The 23,517-nt window shown below is 40.5% G+C and overlaps 1 protein-coding gene across 2 annotated transcripts; it reads left to right on the top strand.

Annotated features, from left to right (window-relative positions):
• Positions 1 to 268: 268 nt before the first annotated feature.
• vgll3 (vestigial-like family member 3) lies at positions 269 to 11,341 on the top strand. Of its 2 annotated transcripts, none has more exons than XM_059966206.1 (4): positions 269 to 557; positions 2,121 to 2,358; positions 3,589 to 4,071; positions 10,096 to 11,341. In XM_059966206.1, the coding sequence occupies exons 1-4, from the start codon at positions 444 to 446 to the stop codon at positions 10,137 to 10,139; spliced, it is 879 nt and encodes a 292-aa protein (XP_059822189.1). In that variant the 5' UTR covers positions 269 to 443; the 3' UTR covers positions 10,140 to 11,341. The 2 variants fall into 2 exon arrangements, with proteins under 2 accessions (XP_059822189.1, XP_059822188.1); XM_059966205.1 differs by having other exon boundaries at positions 2,118 to 2,358.
• The last annotated feature ends 12,176 nt before the right edge of the window (positions 11,342 to 23,517 follow it).

Raw genomic sequence — 23,517 nt, 5'->3', positions numbered from 1 at the left:
ACTGAATTGTAACTGCATCAGCAACGGAACCGGGCTTGTTTGTGGTCATAGTTTCGGTAAATGCTTAGAATAAAACCCCGAGTACCTAAAGATGAATTTGAAACTCTTTTGTATTGCAAATGGGAGGGGCCTGTCGATGTTTTGCCCAATGAAACTTACTATTAAGAATCATGTATTGGCCAATCAGAAGTGAGCCCAGATTCTGCAGGCGGGGTTGCGGATCCTTCGATCAATCAGCTCCAAACTTTTCGGAGTCCCAGCAGCCGGCAGGCGGGGAGGGTACTCGCATTGTCTTTATGTTAATACTTCGCACCCCTCTCTCAGTGTCTCTGTGCCACTTCTCGAGCGCACGACTTATAAGAGCGAGGATGTGTGTATCGAGACCCGTCTGAGATTTAAGCTGCGTTTGTTGCCACCGTTCAATTCGGGTGATCAGGCCGGTCATGAGTTGTCTGGATGTTATGTATCATCAGTCTTATGGAGCGCACCAGTACTTCCCAGCAGCAGCTGCAGCCGCCTACACCGCCGCTTATTACCGCCACCGCCACTCCCAGCAGGTAAGAAAACAGCTGAAATGCCTCCGACCGAGACCAACTGGCCGAAGGGAGGAAGACAGAGAAAAAGGAGAGGCGAGTTTGCAGCTGCCTTGTAAACTGGCTCCGAGTCAGCTGTCACATTCCGCTGTGGTTTCTTCATTCCGTTTGACAACACATTACGCGATCTCTTTGATATGTCTGACAAGCTTGCACTGAAATTCTCTGCATAGCAGCCCGTAGTCGGAGGGGTGTGTTCTCCGTAAAGTTTTAGCCGCGAGACCAAAAGTACTTTCAGAAATTAAATAAAACGGCAGTCAGAATTAGTGTATATAATATTCCCGACTGAAAGAAACTGATTTGTCTTCCTGTATGCAAATTTCAGGAAATAACAGCCAAAGGGTTTGATGTAATGCGCTCTCCATGATCAAAACGTCACACTAAAATCGATCATTTTTTGAACTATTTGGGGTGGGCCGACAGTTTTAAGATAGTGTTGCTCAGTGAAATGAAGTGAAATACAGGATAGATAAACTGACAATTTCAGTAATAGTGCGGCGTAAAGTCACAATTCAGATGGATTCGATATGAGCCCTTAAATTCTTTCCCTCCCACCACCCCCCCCCCCCACCCAATATTACAAATACTTTGCAGGGATATTCAAATCAGTCATTTTAAACGAATCCCCACAGGGAGCAAATATCAAATCGACCAACAAGTTTAGTTCAAATGGGCACAGTAACGCCCTATAAAACAAAATAGGCGATTAAGCAAATCTAAATAACTGAAATGGACAGTCCACATGTAAGCGAACGAAGATAACACGGTGGTCTTTAACAGCGGAGCGATGCGGATAATGCTACCGTTTCACTGGACATAATGCCACGTTAAACTTACTCAAGATGTGAATGGCTCTGGGAGCAGACTCGCTGGACCACAGTAATAAACCGTGGGAAAGCGACACATTTTAGACAGAATGAGATTGGGTATTCTGGGAAACGATATTCCAGATAACATAAAGCAGGCAAACTTTGCATTGAACGTGAAAGGAGGGGAATTTAAGGTCTTGAGTTCAGTGTTTATTTTAAAAATTATTCAACAAGTGTTTCTCATGAAACACAGTGCACAAGCAATGCCGAGGTAAAGACACACCCTGAACACTTGCATTATTGTAACTTATTTGGGGATATGGGATTCATGTATATTTCCAGTAATAACGATCCACCGGCTATATAAAAGTACTTTTATAATACTGCCCAGTGAGAATTACACTAAAGCAGATCACTGACATATTTGAACACCGATTGATTATGGACTTTCCTGCGTTCCATTTAACCTCAGAAATAGAGAAGGTTCGCGCTCTAATTTGATGCGTCCTGTTATCTGTAATGTTCTGCCGTGGATACCCAGGAATTAGTTGTCCATTTTTGCTGGTGGGTGGGGAGGGGGCGCAATAAGTTAAGGCCGTAACTTGCTCCCGCAGCAGGCCGGTGGAGCATTGGGAGGAAGTTTCGTGACGAGATATTGCTGGTGTGCCAGGGTGAGGCTGTGCCTGAACTGCCTTTGGCTCCTGTGTCCCCGCAGCAGAAGTTAGCCCTGTACGGCAAGATGCAGGAGTCGATGGAGAGCAACTCGCAGGGCAAAGAGAACGAGAAGGAGCAGCCTCCTGAGGCAGAATACATCAGTTCCAGATGTGTGCTGCTCACATATTTCCAGGGAGACATCGGCGCCGTGGTGGATGAGCATTTCAGCAGGGCTCTGAGCCACTTCAACGCGGAGAACCCGAGCTCGAAGGCCCGCGCTTCATCCAGCACCTTATGGAAAGGTAGGGTCAGCAACACGTGGAAAACAAAAAAAAACACCAACCTAATGACTGTCATTGACAAATATTTTATATGAACGTTTTAGTTAAAATAAAACATTGTCGACTCTAACTTACAGCGGTGGTAGGAGACAAAAACATCCTGGAATACTCAGCGCCAGAAGTCTGTTTAATAAAAAAAAATCGTTAGAATTATACTGAAGGTCCAACATTAGAACAGATCCCTATGATAGAGATTGTATTATGTGGTCTTACTTACCACCATTTGACAATATTACGCATCCAGCAAAAGGCGAGAAAGTGGACAAAACCTATTTTCACCAATTCCGTATAATATTTACAACGATTAGTTTACAAGTTCACAAAGTCGGTAGCCAGTAATTAATTACTTCTGGCAGTGTCTGGAAAGAACATGTACTTTAAGTATAGCACTGATATGTTCAGGAGTTTTTACTTCCCTGACTGTTACTAATTTAGAAATCCGACAAAGATCAATTTATGCTGACGATTTTTAACCAGAAAGTATCCTATCTTTCTGCTAACTTATTTTAGCAACTGGACCATTGATAATATGTACTCAAGAGATTACACAATTAATTGAAACAACCATGACAACCGATTCTGTGTGTAGCAACCGGAAATACTTAATTCCCGGAGCCAACTCGCAATCATTATATTGGACTGATCTAGTTTTAGCAAGCAATATTTCCGTATAGGTTCATATATCTAAAATTTTACGGGTTCATTTTAGGGCAATGAAAGCAATGAGCAGTTAAGTAAATTATGATGTTGATTAGACCACTAAACACTATAGTTACTATAGATACGAAAGATGAAGTGTTTTATTCCCAGGACCATAGTTGCACGTTAACTTTCATTTGAATTCAGTTCCCAGCAGCAGCGTCAACCACTCACAGAGATGGGAGGGAGATTTAGAGAGTTTGAGTCAGCGTTTCTCTTGATTACAATATAACTTCCAAAATATTATAAGATTATACGTGACTGCGAGGATTTGTGTGTGTGTGTGTGTGTGTGTGTGTGTGTGTGTGTGTGTGTGTGTGTGTGTGTGCGTGCGTGCGTTTGTAAAGACAGATATAAGCATTCGCCCCTTTGTTCAACAGAATAATACATCTCCATCATGCATTCTCATTCTCCTGCTCAAGATTCTGTAGTCACATTGTAGCACTTTAAAAGAAAATACAAAACATATAAATGTCGTGTTTCCCCCTCCAGAAGGATTACCGGTTTCTGCAAATCAGAAGAACAGCTTCCCTGCTTCTTTTTGGAGTAGCACCTACCAGGCCCCGGCACCACCGTGTCTGAGTGGGAGTCATCCCGATTTCTCTGCTGCGACTGGCGGTGTGTTTCATTCCCACGACTCCATGGCTTGGCCTGGACATGGACTACACCAGCCCAGCGCTCCCGCACCAAACGCTGAGGCGTGGCCCTACACGTTGGCATCACAAGGGAGTTCCAGCTACCAACTTGTGCACGACGTTTACCCACACGTGCACCACCCACATGCCCACGCCCACCATCATAATCCGCACCTAGACCCTCGTTACGGGTCTTTGTTGGTGCCGTCGGTGAGGGCAGCCAGGATTGCTGCAGGGCCGGGCGAGATCACAAAGACAGACCCTACTGCCGCAGCGGCTTCTTCCCCATGGACTGGAGCCTTTCATGGAACCCTAGACGTGACGCAGGGAGTTGACGCAGGTGAGAAGTTTATAATAATTAGTAGCATGAAATATTAACGGTACCTTTTCAGTTGTTATTTCATATAGTACTTCACATAAGATTACGTTTCATTAAAGCTGTCACGCAAGAAATGCTTACATTTCTGAACTCTCTCCACCGCACAACGGCATGCCACCCTGCCCAAACCGCTCCGCTCCTCCTCTGGACAGTGTAATGCACTTTAGAGCCAATCAATTTACACATTCTGTCACTGTTATAATGTAAAGGGTTAAAGCAGCAGATTTACGGGAGCTCCACTCATCCGAATGACAAGATAATGTTTAAGTGCGGGAGAGAGATCGTCCGCCATAAGATACTACTTTTCTTTGGAATATTACTTCAGATCTACCCAGGAGAGCAAGAGCTGGTGGGATTTAATATCTGAAAGATACGACTTTCAGAAGCATTTCTTCAATATTTTATTGGAGTGTTAATCTCGATTTGTGCTCCTGTTCATAGTTGCAGTTGAAAGATGGAAGCTGAATTTATTTATCAAAAAGACATATTTTCACAGAATAGCAAAAATGAGATAGTACCAGCTGCACTCAATGTTATAAAATGAATGGAAGTTTACAGTACTTCAAAATCCATTCAGCGTAACATATCTGGATGTGTTCTTTCATAATCATGTTTGCTACTTTCCTGCTTCATGTCCTTTTTTATCCAGATTTACCACAAACCATCCTGGAGCCAGAGACTATAGCACAGAAGTAAGCCTTTTGGCCCATCTAGTCCATGCCAGTCTGTTATTCTCCCTAATCCCATTGACCTGCATCTTGACTATATCCCTCCATTCAATTACTTCTCTTAAATGTTCAAATCAAACCCATATTCACCACTTCTTCTGGCAGCTCATTCCACACTTTCACAAACCTCAGAGTAAAGTTGTCCCCCACCCATGTTCCCCTTAAACATCTCACCCGATCTCAGTAAAAAAAAACCCTGCTTGCATTTATCCCATCTATACCCCTCATAATGTTGGTGTACTCTGTCAAATCTCCCCTCATTCTCATATGCTCCAGGGAATAAAGTCCTAACCTATTCAACCTTTCCCTATAACTCTGGTTCTCAACACCCGGCAACATCCTACAGTCTTTTTCAAACAATCCTGTCTGCCTTTCGTTACAACCTTGTTAATCATTCTGTCTTTATTTTAAACTAACGCCCTTGTTTCTTCTGTCCAGTGAGAATGCTTTTGGATTCATACCACTTCTGTTGACTGTTCTATTTATTATAAATTACTATGATTGCACATTTATACAGAGACATATCGTAAAGATTTTTACTCTTCATGTATGTGACGGATATAAGAAATAAAGTCAATTCAATTCATGTAAAACATTTAAGAATTTTATAAAACTCTCAGATAACCAGTTGAATAGAAATGTCCCTAATAGTTCATAATTTTGGCCTCTCAAGATTTACATAGTTATGCTGTAACATGTTAATATCCTTCCAAAACAAATTTTATTCATCTTCTTTTAGGATGTGCACTTTCCAAGTAAAGTCAGTGTTGACTACCCTTCTTAAGAACAATTAGGGAGGGGTAGTTCTTCTGGTGAAGGTACTCCCACAATAGAATTGGCTGGGAAGTTCCATGATTTTGATCCAGAGAATGATAAAGGTACAATGAAATGCGCCCGAGAATGGTGTATGAGTTGGAACAAATTCTGCAGTGTTGATTTTTCCATGCACCCATGGACCTTCTTGATAGTAAATGCCATAGTTACCTTCTCAGAGATGCCTACACAGATAATTTCAGTGCACTTTGTAGATGGTATACACTATAGCCACAGTGCACTGCTGGTAGAGGGAATGGATATTTGGTATGTGGAGATGAGTGTAAATTAAGCAGGTTGCTTTCTCTTAGATAGTGCTAAGCTTCTTGTGGTTATATATGATTATATATTGTGTACTGTTGGAGCAGCATACATACATCCCTGACTTGTATCCTATTGATGCTGGATAAGTGCTGGGGAATGAGAAGAGCAGGCACTCAACACAGGCTACCCAGACCCTGACCTGCTCTTGCAATCACAATATTTATGTGGTAGCCCAAATGAGTTTCAGTTCATTGATGACCGAGGGTGGTGAAAGACTCAGTAAAAGTAAAAGTAGGTTTTCAAAGCTTGCAGACAGATTTAGGCCAGTTAGAAGAGTGGGCTGAAAGATGGCAGATGGAGTTTAATGCTGATAAGTGTGTGGTGCTGCATTTTGGTAGGACTAATCAAAATAGGACATACATGGTAAATGGTAGGGCATTGAGGAATGCAGTAGAACAGAGTGATCTAGGAATAATGTGCATAGTTCCCTGAAGGTGGAATCTCATGTGGGTAGGGTGGTGAAGAAAGCTTTTGGTATGCTGGCCTTTATAAATCAAAGCATTGAGTATAAGAGTTGGGATGTAATGTTAAAATTGTACAAGGCATTGGTGAGGCCAAATTTGGAGTACTGTGTACAGTGCTGGTCACTGAATTATAGGAAAGATGTCAACAAAATAGAGAGAGTACAAAGGAGAGTTACTAGCGTGTTATCTGGGTTTCAGCACCTAAATTACAGAGAAAGGTTGAACAAACTAGGTCTTTATTCTTTGGAGCATAGAAGTTTGAGGGGGGACTTGATAGGGGTATTTAAAATTAAGAGGGGGTTAGATAGAGTTGACATGGATAGGCTTTTTTCATTGAGAGTAGGGGAGATTCAACCAAGTGGGCACAAGTTGAGAGTTAGGGGCAAAAGTTTAGGGGTAACACGAGGGGGAGCTTCTTTACTCAGAGAGTGGTAGCTGTGTGGAACGAGCTTCCAGTAGAAGTGGTAAAGGCAGGTTCGATACTGTTATTTTTTAAAAATTGGATTGGTATATGGACAGGAAAGGAATGGAGGGTTACAGGCTGAGTGCAGGTCGGTGGGACTAGGTGAGAGTAAGCGTTCGGCACGGACTAGAAGGGCCGAGATGGCCTGTTTCCATGCTGTAATTGTTATATGGTTATAAAAGCCATTGAATATCATGGATCATGTTCCTAATAGTAATTTGTTTGCCATTTGCATGGTATAGATGTTATTTGTCACTTATCAGCCTAAGACTGAGTGTAGCTTGGATCTTACGGTACATAAGCCTGGACTGTTTCCTTTTTGAGCTCTCCTAAATGAATCTGAATAATATGTTATCCTCAATGAATACCTCTCTGAAAACTATATTATAGCTATAGCCAATTATGCTCTACAAACTTTATATTAATCAGTTTTTTACTTTATTCATCTTAAGAAAACAAAATGTTCAATGCATTTTGATAATTAAATTCTCACTTTCAAATATCAACAGTGCATATTTGAACATGTTTCATTTTGTTCCTCTGCACATATTACATTTTTTTTTAAACCAAACTTTCAGATTAGTTCTCTACAGTCACACCCTTCCATTTTGCACTTACCAGCAGTCTGTCCATCTGCTGGCTGTCCTAACTGTTCATCAACCACTTTGAATTGGCTCATTGTTAGATGTTAATATTAAACTCAAAGTCCAAGCCCAAATTAAGAAACAGAAATACTGTAACAAAACAATTACTCTGGACTATAACTTGCAATTGTTCTTCATTTTAGATACTTTGCATTTATACTGGCATCATGCACACACGCAAAGTAACACGGATATACTCAGCAGATCAGGCAGTGCCTGTGGAGAGAGAAACAAAGTTCACATTTCAGGTTAAAAATTAAATTGTATCCCATCTCTATTTTCTGCTTAACAACTGATTTTTGCATCCATAATAATATCATGCACCCTTCTAATGAGCTTCCCATGATAATCTATTTACACTCACCTCTTATTTTCCCTTTATCAGTCTATATCATTTAGTATATAATTTTAGAGAATTAAGATTAGCAGGTGTTAAAAATCTATGATGAATTTCAACATCACTTTATATTTCTAAATCTCAAAGTTCCACAAATTATTTTAAATTATGGTTTATAGGTTTTCTCAAATTAAATGTTACTATCAATGCCATAATAAGCTAAATTACATTTCTGTTCTATTTTCAACAGAAAGATGAAAAATTGCCCTCCAACCATTACAGCACACTTTAGATTCCAAGAATGTTAGGAAAAAAAACTTCAAATGCTTTAGTCTATTCTTTCCAATTTCCTTCAGTTGCCTAGGGATAGACTATGAGGATTTGCAGAATTATCCACGTGAGTTTTGCCAATATTTCCTTTTACCTGGAATGACTATCCAAAGTCTTCTCATATCCATTCCTATCTGATCTAGGAGCCCAGAATTCCAGTGGTTTGACCTCTGCAGCTGCAGAGCAGTTGCGATCTATGCTAGAATTATTTTGAAAGTTCTGAATGCTGGCAAAGTCTTGGCTTCATAGTAAATCCGCGAGAAATTTCTAACTGTCTTTATATGTTCCACATATTCCAAGACTTTTGAAAAATTAAAGTGAATAAATTTTTTAAAGGTTAACGGAAACATTTAATTCAGAACATAAAACTAAAAGCATCTACAGTACTGTATATCATGACTTTCCAGTTACCAAATAACTCTTAATGCTGCTGAGCTAATACAAAGCTAAGTAATTTTATTTCTAAGACTTCTGCACAGTGCTGTGTTTTCCCATCGCTTTCTGACTCATAGATCCACAATCCCTATAAAAGTTATGAATATCAAATCCTGCACTGGTCTGACCAGGGCCAAGATTCCAGAGAGCATTTCTTCAGTGTAATGTTGTGAAAACCTCAGCTTTGGTCCTTTCAACTTGTTACGTCTGGATCTTGTACTTTATCAGATTGTGTGGAAAGTCTACATTTCCTGCTGTGATTCTCTGCAGATTTACTCCAATACCTTTTCTAATTATAAAATGATATTGGCTCAAATTTCCTTTTTTTCCTGTTAGCGTATACTAGTCTGCTGTGCATTTACCATAGCCTTCACAACATATTATACAGATAAAGAAGCATAATTCATTCTATTTGCTACTGTATCTGCTACATTCAATCTTTTGGTCTCACCCAGTCAGAGATATTCCCTTCATCCCTCCTCCACAGAACACTTTCCTTCAAAGTTCCTGCTTGAAATTTTAAGTGTTTCTCTTGCATAGTTGCTCTGCCACTGGTGTTTTTCATTTTTAGCTGTCCTAACTGGTCTTTAGTTATTTTTTTAAATGTCATCTTCTTTTCATGAATTCAAGATCCCATTTAGAACTGAGTAACTCGTAAGGAATATTTACTTACTGCCCATTACACCACCAGCGTTTAGGGCAGCAATGATGCTCCTTCATCTCTGGTGGTGCTCAGGGCTTCCTTCATTATGTCAGTAGCTTTCTCTCAGTTTTCACGACTGTCAGTCACACAAGTCCCAAATGGAGGCCATCACACTCAGATGTAGAATGATTTTTCACTGCTGTTTCTGTAACCGTTTTGTTTTACCAGTCACGGTTGCTAGCCCTGAGCTGAGCCCCCAAAACTGGAGGACCGGTGGGCCTTTAGTCTGGCCTCTACCGTTTGACCTGTTTGGCATGGGTGACTCTACCAAGAGCCAAAGCATAAAGCCCTGACTCCAGCAAACATAGCTCTCCAGGTTGTTAAAGTTGTGGTCCTCTTGGAGGTCATAAGGAATAAATAAGGTCAATTTACATGACTGTAAATTTGCAGTTTGTTTGCTGTTTAAAGTAAGGTTCACACAATGACAACAGTGAAGTCATCAATCACTTTGATACTCAGACTCATGGATGGTACAATCTGAGATTTTCTCTATATTCTGAACCACTTAAGGAGTTCACTAATGTTGAACTGTGTGAATGATCTTATGAGAGGATGAAAAGTGATGATTAACCCTTTCTTATCCCATGAATGCTTAAAGCTTTTCATTTTTGAAATCAGTTTGAGGGCCAATTATTATAAAAATATTTTGTTCAAATAGAGTGTAGATAATTTTACTTTTATTGCTGATAAATTAGAAAATTATATTTTAAAGCAATTGCTAAAATACTTCCAATTCTTTTTTAGGACTCCTACATCAAGAGAAAAACAAGGAGCACACTTGGTTTTAGCCCATAGTTCCCTTACTTTGTTTTGCAGCCCTCTTAAATTAAACGTCTCTACTTCATCTGGGTATGAACCCCTTCTATGGTGGATCTTTCCCTCGCTAAAGAAATTAATATAACCATGGTATCTGATGGAATAGAATTGGTCTGGAACAATTATCTTCAGAAGGATTGTTTTTGATGGAAAAAACAATGGGATTCTATTCTGAACAAGCTGCCAGCTTTTTTATTTAGAGTAAATGGAAAAGCAGACTGTTGGCATGTGTGGTGTTTGAAGAACGATAAAGTGCATCAATAACTATTATTGCAGCTAGAAAAAGAAACACACATGTTCAGTGTCCAACAATGTGTTTCATAATGGAGTTATGTAATATTTGATGGCCTTAGAGGATCATAAATACAAGAAGAGTGAACATTTGCATTTTCTGAAGGTGAAGCACTGGCTGGTATATTGTACGCGGCACAACAGAAAATGTTTTTATTTTTATGTTTTAAGAATTATGTGAAGTGTTGGATTTTTAAAATAAATTTCAAATACTGTGATTGTTTAAAAAATGTAATATGACACTACCAGGGATTTCTGCATTTCTTCTTACTTATTTAAATATAGTTTAACCATTTGTGGACTGCAATAGCACTTTTACCATGTCCTTAAAAAAGCAGGTTTAAACTCTTTTCATTTTCTTTACCTACCATAGGAGATGCACAATGGCCCTGATTTCTGAGATTCAGCATATCATACATTGTTAGGATGGAAAAGACTTTCTGATATATTTCCAACATTTTATAGCATCCTCAAAAGAGGAAAACTTATAGATTCATCTTTTAGAAGGCTATGGAACCTTCCATTCCAGTAACGTGATCATAAATGTTTTTACTTTGATCTGTTTGTACAAGTGAATCATTTTGTCTTATAAGCTTTTAAAATCAATCTATAATTTGGGGATTATAACCATTCTCCGTTAATGGAGATAACAACGCGATACTTTTAACTATAAGGAAAAGCACAGTATTATTTTTTTTTACACGGACTGCATTCTGTCGGTGGCCCAAATAGTTGAACCAAAAGCAAAAGAAAAAGTAACAGTGACGCACCGATAAATCACCTGCCAATGAGTTCAAAGGTAAAATACTTCCGGGAAGGAATGATGTTTCAGAGTTCCTTCGCTCCTTCCCTCTCCCCCACCCACCCCAACCACACCCTGTAACCTATGACATGGTAACATTATCATCAGTTTTGGAAATGTTATAAAAGAAGGAAAGTAGACACTTTTTTAATGAATGGAGCCAGGATTCTGTGTTATACATATTCTTTCCGAGATGTTACATATATTGTTCTTTGTTTATAATGAAAAATGCGTATTAAAAGTCAAAAAGGAACATTTTGTAGCAAAATTCTTTCTGCGAATTTCAGTATTTGTATAATAAAATACAAAACTCGTTAATAAAAATGATGAAAACTTTGTTTACAACTCCATGTATGATCTTTCAATTTCTGATCAACGGACAATGTTGTTATAACCGGCAGCCTGATCAGGAAAACAAATTCTCAGCAGCTTCGCGCCTTGGTTCAATTTTTGCTAAACGTGGTCTTTCCAAAACCAATCAAAATGATTCTAGAGAGGGGAAAAAACTATCTAGTCATTTTTCTTTATACAGAAACAATAAGCAGTGTGGTTCCCTCGGCGAAGCGATTGTTGACGGAGCAGATTCAAACCATCTGCCGGGACGTACAAAAGCTTGTTATGAATTTGTTCTCCGTTGAAATTTCTGCAGCTGTCCATGGTTTGTGTGTCAATGAGAGGTATTTTGTTACATTAAAACAGTGCAGCCAGAGAAGATCAAACTATTAAACGCCATAGGAGGAATTAACCTCAAAAACGTCGTATATTTTTGTGAAAAATGGCATAGTAACGTGGCTTCAACCGTTTTAAAAGAAACACACTGTCGGATTTATAACCTTTAGTTTAGCAACTCCCAACAGTGAACATACTGAGGTTATAGAAGACATATAAATGTCGGAGATTTTAGCAACGCGTAAGTGCAAAGTCCCTGTAATCAGAGCAACGCGATCTGAGATCTGGTCATAGTTTGGCCAAATCTGAATACACCACCGGGAACGAAAACGCCAGTTGATCCTGTTTAATATTGTCCGATGTATTAACTGCTCCGTATGTAATGGCATGCGTTTACCAACAATACTCGTGGAAGCCTTGCCGCGGTTTGCTGCGTGGGAAAACCTGTATTGTATACCAGAGAGATCAAATACTTCGTGACGAAGTTGCTGAATAATCCCAATGCTCCGTGCAGCTGCGATATTAATTTAACTGAAATATTTGTCCTTCTACCTTACTGGTACCGCATCTCCTCGGTAGCTATTAGATAAAAAAACTTTCAATTTTATTGTCAATATGTATCCGTGTTTGTCCGTATTATTTACAATACATTATCCTTATTATACACTGCCCATTTTATTACCTCAGCCTGCCGCACCATACTTATTCCTTTATTCCCTATCACTTCGAACTATTTGCTCTGAAATAAATCATTACTCGGTTCTACCCGTACTTCCTCGTTTTTCAATGTATTATTTCTCGAATTTTCTCACGAAGCCACATACCCCTCCTGTCATCTACTTTAAGCGTATTATCTCGCCCAACAACACTCTGGTTAACTGGAGCCTCTTTATAAACGCGACCAGACTCAGTGTTGGAGAACAGAAATCTTTGTTTCTCAATGCAACCGTTCAAATATGTGAACGTTTTCATCATCGCAATCAGTCTGTTAAACAGAAAAATCAACTCAGTCACAATTAGAATTCCACGACCTGGGGGGAAAATATATGAATGACTTGCAGAAAAACAATGATAATCATATAAACTTCCATAACAAATTTGTATTGTGAAAGATAAAAGTGAAGAGAATAAAATATAAGCAATAAAAAAAACTGCTAGATAGGTAGAGCAGCGTCTGTGGGGGATAAGTGTCGACGTTTTGGATTAAAACATTGAAAGATTGGAGCGACTGGGCTTGTATACACTGGAATTTAGAAGGATGAGAGGGGATCTGATTGAAACATACAAGATTATTAAGGGATTGGACACACTGGAGGCAGGAAGCATGTTCCCGCTGATGGGTGAGTCCAGAACTAGAGGCCACAGTTTGAGAATAAGGGGTAGGCCATTTAGAACTGAGATGCGGAAAAACTTTTTCACCCAGAGAATGGTGGATATGTGGAATGCTCTGCCCCAGAAGGCAGTAGAGGCCAAGTCTCTGGATGCATTCAAGAGAGAGTTAGATAGAGCTCTTATAGATAGCGGGGTCAAGGGATATGGGGAGAGGGCAGGAACGGGGTACTGATTGTGTATGATCAGCCATAATCACAGTGAAAGGCTGTGCTGCTAGAAGGGCCGAATGGCCTACTCCTGCACCTATTGTCTATATAAAACTCTGCAGTTTCTCGTGCAAGTGGGTACTTGATGGTCGGCGCCGGCTCGGTGAGCTGTAGGACTGTTTCCGTGTCCTACGAACCTACTCGGAAGAGTGAAAGTGCCTTGGTGTACTCTATGGGAGACGATTTGTGGATGGGGATTCAGACCATGTTTAAATTGGAACCGTTGACGCTGACGTGAGCCGACAGGTTGTTTCCCAGCGTGATCTTCCGCGAGCCACTTTCAGAAGTACTGGGTAAGTAGGAACTGCATTAGAAATTGGGCTGTAGTAGAAGTTTCAGAGAAAATTAAACATTTTTAAATAAGCAGCGCTTGCTCCCCTTCTGGCTTGCTTTATCAGATATCCCTACTTCCAGCTGTGCATATGTCTCTAAGCATTGTGGTGCCTTTCACATACGCCTCATGATTAAACGTCCATCCAGTGAATGAAATTGCCTCCAGGGAGATTTGTTCTGGGTCAGTTCTCTAAAACCAAAGTGATCTGCGGACAATTCGCTTGGTAACAGTATAAATACATTCTCATTCATAAATGTTCTAGTATCTTGAACGCGGTGTACTATTAACAGTTTCCTATGGGGACTCGCACACAACCTTCCAATCAGTGAGTTCCCTATCTTACAATAGCATTTGGGCGACTAAACGCTACAGATTCAAAGCTTCTGCACTGAAAAGGGCGTTTCATTATTTTCTGATTTAGATTTCGCAGCATTCCGCAAGAATGTCTTTCTTGGAGGCATTTCAAATTCCCCAAACTGCTCAAAAACAAATTATTTTCAACTGTGCCCAGAGAAGGTGTCTTACCTTCAAAGGGAGATGAGGTGCACCGTGTCACGTGAGAAAAGAGTATCTTCAAACACACCTAACTTCTGAGGGGAAAATCTCAGGGTGCACGTGCTTTCACCCGAGAACTGAAGACCGACAGACATCATACCGGCTTTTAAGATGTTTGAGAACAGTCCTGAAAATTTGCTCAAATCGTCTTTGGCATCCTGAAACAGCAGAAAATCAGCTGAAGGAGTAAATAAATTGGACGAACCACAGGGCAAACCCTTAAGTGGTGAGCAGAATGAATAGCATATTCCCATTCTTAATTCAAAGCAAAGAACAATATTCCCTTCCGACAATTTCTGTGGAAGCCACGGATACAGATACGTGTAAAAGGTGCAGCTGTGTGTTTCAACCTCGCACGGGCTGCACTTAAAACAGAGCCCCAGCAGTTACCTTGTATTGACATAGCATTTTCACTGAAGTGTACATCTGATATTAGTTCCCACTTCTGTCAAATTTATTGCGAAGTCTATGAATTAATACGTGTCTGTGGAATGTCTAACTAAATTGCATTCAGACAGAATGGGCGCGAGCACGGTAATAAATTATGATCTCAGGTGCCGTTGCTGGATTAACCAGTTCTGATCCACGGTGGAAGGGTGCATCTGCGCAGATTCATTTGTGCGTAGTTGTAAGTAACTAGCGTACACAATGGAACATAGTCACAAGGTGTAAAATGCTGCCATCAAACATTATGTCCAACTTGCCTGTCAACTATCGCCCGACTGGACAAAAATAAAATGCAAACAGTCCGTGTGCAGCTGTTTACCCAGACTATTCAAATGATCGGCAAAGCCAGAGCTTTGCGCGTGGAATGGGTTCAAAATATATGGCCATTGTGCCTCTCACTGTGTTTGTCCCTTGTAACAAACAATGGCAGAAAATGGTGAGCCGAAATGCGCTGGTCCATGATGAGCGAAGGGGTCGAGGTCCGATATCTCTAAATAATCAGTTAAATGTTCCTTTATGCTCTGAAGGCTCTATTAGTGGTGAAATTTGTGTCAGTGTACACCATTCCTTATTTCATACCGATGGTATTACATAGTATCAGAAACTAAAGAGGCCCGATTAAAAAAAGTTGGTATTACAAACATGATATAAACAATCCATACGTATAATATCCAAGTAGCATTTTAGTATGCAGCTGGTGGTATGAAGGTGAGCCTGGAAAAAAAGATTATTTTTAGTAGCAGTCTGTTGTTTCCCGATACAATATGACAGCTGTTTGCATCAATTATGTTTATTATGTATTTTATTTATACAATTACGTTTGCATCAACATGTTTAACTCGAGTAAGATACCGTATTGAAGTCAAGTAATCCTTTACCTCTATCGACTATCTATTAAAATAAAATGGCAGAGTTTATCTTTCCAGTTTTACTGATTCTGTAACGGCTTTTAAATGGGGAAGAAGTCGATTCCTTTATTTTATTGTCAGGAATGTCTAAGTACCTCTCGCTGCTTTAATTCACATTGCCAAGACAGTCCGTAACTGACTGCAACTTGTACTTTGTAAATGCCTCGTTACCACTCCGCGCTGGATCTCATTAAATAATCCTTTTGAGAAGCTGCAGTAACTTTAGTATTCTTGAGCTCTTTTCTTCTTGGTTTGAGGCTCAATCTACGAAGTGCACTTTTAAAAAAAACTTAATTTACTTTCAGCAGAGAAATGAAAGACAGGTATGTATATGGACGGAATGCACAAAGCCAGCCAAGGTACATCAGAATATTGGGGGCAAGGCCCGCACTCTTAACATTATTGGTAACTACTCTAATCAATTGAGCTAATAAGCTGACAATAATTAGCTTCTAATTGCGAATCAAAGTTGAATTTAGAGTATTTAGTGCCAGCACTTCTCATTGGTTTATTTACCGCGCCAATAACTTCATTCCAATCCGCAGGCCAAAAACAGCAAAAGGAAAGACTGCAGGACCCCTCCCCAAATTAATTAGTGCGTACAGCCAGCAGTTTCTTCACAGAGCTTCAACTGTTGTTTCTACGGCTATATATATCAAAGACCCTGCACTAATATGGACAGTAAACCAAGTTAAAAGAAATAGACAGATACATTCCCTAATAAAAAAACAATTTTGTGTCAATTCTTAGACAACGGTGGAAATTTTTACTTTGTGTCTAGGGTAGGAGACAATATACTTTGACGTCGTTACAATGTAACTGTAGAACAATTTATGAATGACTTGGTGAGATTATTTTTGCATTATAGTCATTACTCCCTTTATGGCAAGATTCCAAATACAAGTTGGAAAAAAAAACGTCTTTAGTAACTTTGCCCGTATGGCACGGCATCACGGGATTGAGATAATCTAGAATATAAATTTAGTTAATTGTTTTATAAAAGAACAAACAATAGTTAATAATATTAGTTAAAATTAATAATAATATAATAATAAATAATATTTAATAATAGACCAAAGGGTCTCGGCCCGAAACGTCGACAGTGCTTCTCCCTATAGATGCTGCCTGGCCTGCTGTGTTCCACCAGCATTTTGTGTGTGTTGTTTGAATTTCCAGCATCTACAGATTTCCTCATGTTTGAATAGTTAATTGTACTATTACATAATAGAACAGTTATATATTCACTTCTGTTTATCTATTTCCAATATACTGTGATGCATGCAAACATACACAATAATGTGCAAAACTGATTAATAAAAACAGTAATAGTATAACAATAATATGTCACTAGACTATGAGGAACAATTCATTAGGTACTGGAGTGGAACTTGGTGTGGTCTTTTGCTGCTGTAGCCCATCCATTTCAAGCTTCAACATGTGTGTTCAAACATGCTCTGCATGTAATGTGTGATCATGTGAGTTAGTTACCTTTCTGTCAGCTTGAACCAGTCTGGCCATTCTCCACTGCTCTCATTAACAGGGTGTTTTCATCCATAGAACTGCTGCTCACTGGATGTTTTATTTGGGGGGGGGGGTTGCACCATTCTCCGTAAACTCTGGAAAACGTTGGTGAAAATGCCATGAGATAAGCAGTTTCTGAGCTACTCAAATCTCCCCATCTAGCACCAACTATCTTTCCACAGTCAAAGTCACTTAGGTGATATTTTATCTCCATTCTGAAGTTTAGTCTGAACAGCAACTGAACCTCTTGACCATGTCTGCATGCTCTTATATATTGAGTTGCTGCCACATGATTGGCTGATTAGATATCTGCATTAATAAACAGGTGTGTAGGCGTAACTAAAAATGTGTCCATATAGTGTATATTTTCACTATGTGCAAGGCTCTACAGATCATTTGTGCATAAATTTTATGTATGTTATCTCACCAATTATTTAGTATGTATTCGATTTCTGTTTGTACATAAAAGTCATAAATAATTGTTAATTAACATGCTCAAGGTTTACTCAATGTTTAATTTCAAGCTCAAAATTATTGTCTTATTGTTCACTTTAGACTGATCTGCTGTGTGGAAATATTTATCTCATGAAATTAAATATCAAATGTAAATAATGACAGCTATACCAAAGATAATGTGAAATAAATTGAAATGAAATCAAGCCTTTTATTTTGCTGTGTTTAAGTCTTATTATTTTGTTATATTATATTTTTTCAGATTTACACTGGAACAAAAGCAACTTATGTTTACTTAGTACCTTTAAAAAGACAAGTATTCTTCACAGGGAAAATTTCACAGTGTCCTAAATATGGGGATATTAGATGTTACAATCAAATATGTACTTGTTCAGAATAGTAAGTTTTAAGGGGCACTTTAAAGATGAAAGAGAGGTAGAGAGGCAGATGCATTGAAGGGGAGGACCCAAGAACTTAGGTTCCTGGCAACGGAATTCATTGCTATCAGTGGTGGAACAAGTAAAATCTTTTTCTTCTTTTATGCTAATAGAGTTTGCACCTGTCAGGAAGGTGCATTACCGCCACCTACTGTAATGGATTATAAAGGGAGAAATGACGAGGATCAAATCCTAACTGTCCCCACCCCTAAACCTATTTGAATTAAAAAGTTCACCAGGGCCCTACACAACTTAATCATCCCTACCTTAGGTGCCAGAGTATCCTGCAAACTAGACAGCTCAGATCTACCCAACAATTGCCTAAACAGCTCCTATGTTCCAACAAATACCTGTGGCACCATCTCTGGGACCTTACAGAAATTACACATTTCATTCTCCTGCTTATGAACAAGTGCCAAAGTAGAGTGCGAACTGGTACATCCAAACCTCAATCTTGCCAACGCACACCTTCCCTCCTAACCCTTCCCAAAGGGCACCTCCCCTTGTCTGATAGAAACAAGTTGTAATACCACATCCCTATCCCACAATTTCTGCCATTTCCCAAATCCTAACCAACCTAATAAAAGATTTGACTTTGTCTTTTCCCACATTAATTATAATATCTACTTCAGGGTTCCTAAGGTTGTCATAGCCAGGGTGGGAATGGGGATAAGCTCCTACTACCTATAAAGAGCTCCAAATGGCATGTTTATTCAGACGCCTCTGAAAACCAAGTCCAACTCTTGGCTTTTACAGGCTACTAGGCCTGGCGGAACAGTTTCTACTGATAAGAGAAAGGGCAAAGATGGACCACTGGCACTCAAAAACAATTGCTTCGGGCAGGTGGGGCTCATCAGCCTAGGACGGCAGCCCACCCAGGAGAGGGAAAACTCTGATTTTAAACATCCGCTGCCTTGCGGTCATACCTGCCCATGGGAAAGGCTTCAGGAATAAACCCCAATGAAGAATTCTGGAGCCAGGGTCCCTAAGGGAGTTTGATGTTGTTTACAGCTTCACTCTGGCAACCTCAGCAACAACACTGGTGCCAAGCTGTGTGTTATTGTTTGCCCTTCCCTTGGACTACCTCAGTGATGTTGAGAGGGGAACCCACTGCACGAGCAGCAGCCGGTTCTTCAAATCTTCTGGCCCAGGCTTGCACCCCGGAACGGACACAGTCCACCAGAGGCACAAACCCATGATCCCCCGGTATCGATAGCTGCCTACTATCTATTTCAGACCAGTACTGTAAGTGCCTGTTTTGCTGCCCTTTCATTACCCGATATAACCACCTGTGCAGGTACTCAACAAAACTAAATCACTATTCTTGCACTCTCCAGAACATAGACATTATAATACACAAGTGAATCTGCAGATGCTGGAAATAAATAAAAACACAAAATGCTGGCAGAACTCAGCAGGCCAGACAGCATCCTGATGAAGGGTTTCAGCCCGAAACGTCGTCACTACCTCCTCCCATAGATGCTGTCTGGCCTACTGAGTTCTGCCAGCATTTTGTGTTTTTATATTACAATACACTTCCATCAGCAGATCAGGTCGATTCCAAACTCTGCAGCACAAAGGCAGAGTCTGAGCAGATCACGACTTTGTTTGGCTTAACTTGCTCAACCCACTGTAAACTAATGATAATGGCCATAAATTCTGCTGAATAGACGGACAATCCATTTTTCAGCCTTTCCCTACCTCAATATTAAACTAGGGCATAAATATCCCTGAGCCCACCCAATTACTTACTGGGTCTTTAGAACTGTCTGTAAAGATAGACAAAGAGGAAATCTATTGATGCCATCAATGAGCAGACACCCTGTCTATCCTCCACTAACATCAAAATCTATTGCCACGTCTGGAATTTCCACAGTGGAATTCCCAGCCAGGCCACAGTTGAGCTAATCTGCAAATCCCTAAGATCATACTCCTGCACATATTTTCTAATTATCTACCCAAAACACTTACCATCTCTGCTAGTATATTCCCACCAATCTATTAAAACAGAATACATCAAATGGGACGTCCCCACTCTACGAAGGAAGTCCAGAATGCAAGGCTCGATTTTTCTCTGCACATCTCAAGAGGCATCCCAGCTAGTTCAACCCCCAATGCATTTCTAGGTGTGGTCCAGAAAGCAACACTACAGATTTTAAGTGTATTGGCCTGTAGAACATCCAACCTATATAAAACTCAGCAAGCTGCCTCCCTATAAATCATACAACCATAATCCAGACAAGGGCATATTAAAGCATGTAACTAGGACACTGTTAGAAGCATACCAGTCATACCCATCCACAGAGCGCGTAAATTCAATGATCTGCTTACGTTGTTGCTCCTCCAACCTGAGAATGGCTTCATCATGGCAGTAGAGGCAGCCATGGACTGGCATGTTGGAAGGCGAATGGGGATGAGAATTAAAATAGTTGGCCCCAGGGATATCCTGCATTTTGCGGGTGGAGTGAGGGTGCTAAACAAAGCAGACCCACTATGTATATTGGCTCTCACCAATACAGAGGAGGCTACATTGGGAGTACCTGCCCACTCACCTCCTCCTTCACGTCTATTCAAGGCAACACTTCATCTGCAAATCTGTTTGGGTCGACTAAAATACCCAATGCCCTCAAAGTGGCCTCTACTGCCACGATGTGGCCACTCTCAAGCTGGAGGAGAAACATCTCATATTCTGTCTGGGTAATCTCTAACATGATAGTATGAACATTGGTTTCTCTAACTTTTGGCAATTTGCCCCTCCCATTCCCTCTTCATCTATTCCCCACGCCCCTCTTAACATCTCCTCCTCTCCTCACTTGGTTACTATCTCCCCCTGTGCCCCCCCCTTCCTTTTCTCCCATAAACCACTCTCCTCTCCTTCTCTTGCCCTTTACCTTTTCTACCTATCACCTCCCTACTTCTTACCTCCTCCCCCACCCACCTGGCTTCATGTATCACTTTCTAGCTAGTGCTCCTTCCCTTCCATGCACTCTCTTATTCTGGCTTCTTCCCCCGTCCTTTTCAGGTATGTGACCAGTAGTGTTCCGCAGGGAACTGGACTGGGACCACTGCTTTGGAAACCAGTGGGTTAGTAAATCTTTAGATGATATGAAGTTTGTTGGTGTGGTAGATGCTGTAAAAGACCGGCAAAGGATTCATTGGGATATAGATCAGTTACAGATACGGACAGTGAAATGGCAGATGGAACTTAACCTGGGAGATCAAATACAATAGACAGTACATTGATAAGGCAAGATCCTTAACAGTGCTGATGAATACAAAGATCTTGGGGAGCAAGTTCATAGCTTCCTGAAAGTGGAAGCACAATTTGATAGACACATGGCATGCTTGCCTTTATTAGTGGAAGAGTTCAGTTCGTGAGTTGAGAAGTTATGTTGCAGCTATCGAAAACTCTAATTAGGTCGCATTTGGAGTATTGGATTCAGTTCTGGTTCTCCATCATAGGATGGCATGAACATCAATTTCTTGAACTTCAGGTAATGCCCCACCCTTCACCATTCCCCATCTCCTTTTCCCTCTCTCACTTTATCTCCTTGCCCACACATTGCCTCCCTCTGGTGCTCCTCCCCCTTTTCTTTCCTTCATGGCCTTCTGTCCCCTTCTGTCAGACTTCCCCTTTCTCCTGCCCTGTACCTCTTCCACCAATCAACTTCCCAGCTCTTTATTTCATCCCTCTCCTTCCATTTTCCTCTGTCACCTTGTGTTTCTCTCCCCCTCCCGCCTGCCCCCGCCTCACATTTTAACTCTACTCCTCAGCTTTTTTTCTCCAGTCTTGCCGAAAGGTCTTTGCCAAAAACATCGAGTGTACTCTTTTCCGTAGACGCTGCCTGGCCTGCTGAGTTCCTCCAGCATTTTGTGTGTGTTGCTTGGATTTCCAGTGTCTGCAGGTTTTCTCTTGTTTGTGGTGGGAGATGTGGAGGCTTTGTAGAGGTGCAGAAGAAGTTTACCAGGATTGTACCTGGATTATAGGGCACGTGCTGTAAGGACAGCTTGGACAAGCTTTGTTTGTTTCCTCTGTTACATCGAAGTCTGAGGGGAGATCTTACATGAGGCTTACAATAGCTTTTTCCCAGGTTTGATGTGTCTATTAGTAGAAGGCTTACAATTAAGGTGAGAGGAATTTGTTCAAAGGAAATATGTGACACAAGTCTTTTTTACACAGAGAATGCTGGAGTGCTTAGAATGCACAGCCAGTGCTGATGGGGAAGGCAAATATGACAGGGGCTTTCACAGGATTATTAGATATGCACATGAATTCTGTTGTTGATGTTGCTTGTGTGTTTTATGAAAATGGTGGGCAAGTTATACTGGCACTGGAACGTGTGGCCTCACTTGCAGGCTACCCCCATCACATTCTTAGGCTGCGTTGTTCATTAACACAAATGTTTGCCCGTATGCTTAGAGGTACATGTGATAAATAAATGAATCTGAATCTGTATGTCAGCAAGCTGAGGGATGAGGACAGTGTGGATGGAATGAATTAGTTTAGCTGGGCATTTTATTACTAAGTTAATTAGTTTGGCAATAACATTGTGGGCTAAAGGCCTTGTTCCTGGGTTGTTCAGTTCAATGTTCTATGTTTGAAAGACAAAAAGAATGTTCAGTTATCAGTCCTGGAAGAGTGGAAATGGAAATGTATTTTATCAAGTCTACAATAGATTGTTGTACTTACTGCCATTTATGCTACTGATGCTCAGGGCAGTAATGATGTCCTCTATCTCTATCTGTTATAACCATATAACCATTTAACAATCACAGCATGGAAACAGGCCATCTCGGCCCTTCTAGTCCTTCTTTACTCTCTGAGTAAAGAAGTTCCCCCTTGTGTTACCCTTAAACTTTTGCCCCCTAACTCTCAACTCATGTCCTCTTGTTTGAATCTTCCCTACTCTCAATGGAAAAAGCCTATCCACATCAACTCTATTTATCCCCCTCTTAATTTTAAATACCTCTATCAAGTCCCCCCTCAACCTTCTATGCTCCAAAGAATAAAGAACTAACTTGTTCAACCTTTCCCTGTAACTTAGGTGCTGAAACCCAGGTAACATTCTAGTAAATCTCCTCTGTACTCTTTCTATTTTGTCAACATCTTTCCTTTAATTCGGTGACCAGAACTGTACACAATAAATGTTCTTTACCATTTTCTCCATTGTGCCCCAGGTTTGGTTCAGGATCCGCATCACTACCATTTACACACTGTGCCAAGTTTTCTTTAGTCCCCTGCATTTCCCCCTTCAGGGTCCAATGAGGTGCTGTTTGAATGATGAAATTAGCCTCTCTTCTCATTGTGTGCCCAATCCATCTCCAATGTTTATGA

Source organism: Hypanus sabinus, chromosome 4 (genome assembly GCF_030144855.1).
Source record: "Hypanus sabinus isolate sHypSab1 chromosome 4, sHypSab1.hap1, whole genome shotgun sequence".
Taxonomy (NCBI): domain Eukaryota; kingdom Metazoa; phylum Chordata; class Chondrichthyes; order Myliobatiformes; family Dasyatidae; genus Hypanus; species Hypanus sabinus.
The sequence above is the reverse complement of the archived record's forward strand: the minus strand, read 5'-3'. Positions and strand labels throughout refer to the sequence as shown.

What these genes read in the sequence shown, in the direction of transcription:
- vgll3 (XM_059966205.1), top strand. Translation starts at nt 444, where the DNA reads ATGAGTTGTCTGGATGTTATGTATCATCAGTCTTATGGAGCGCACCAG. An exon ending in GCCACCGCCACTCCCAGCAG is followed by an intron (nt 558 to 2,117) that starts GTAAGAAAACAG and finishes GTGTCCCCGCAG; the next exon opens with CAGAAGTTAGCCCTGTACGG. An exon ending in GACGCAGGGAGTTGACGCAG is followed by an intron (nt 4,072 to 10,095) that starts GTGAGAAGTTTA and finishes ATTCTTTTTTAG; the next exon opens with GACTCCTACATCAAGAGAAA.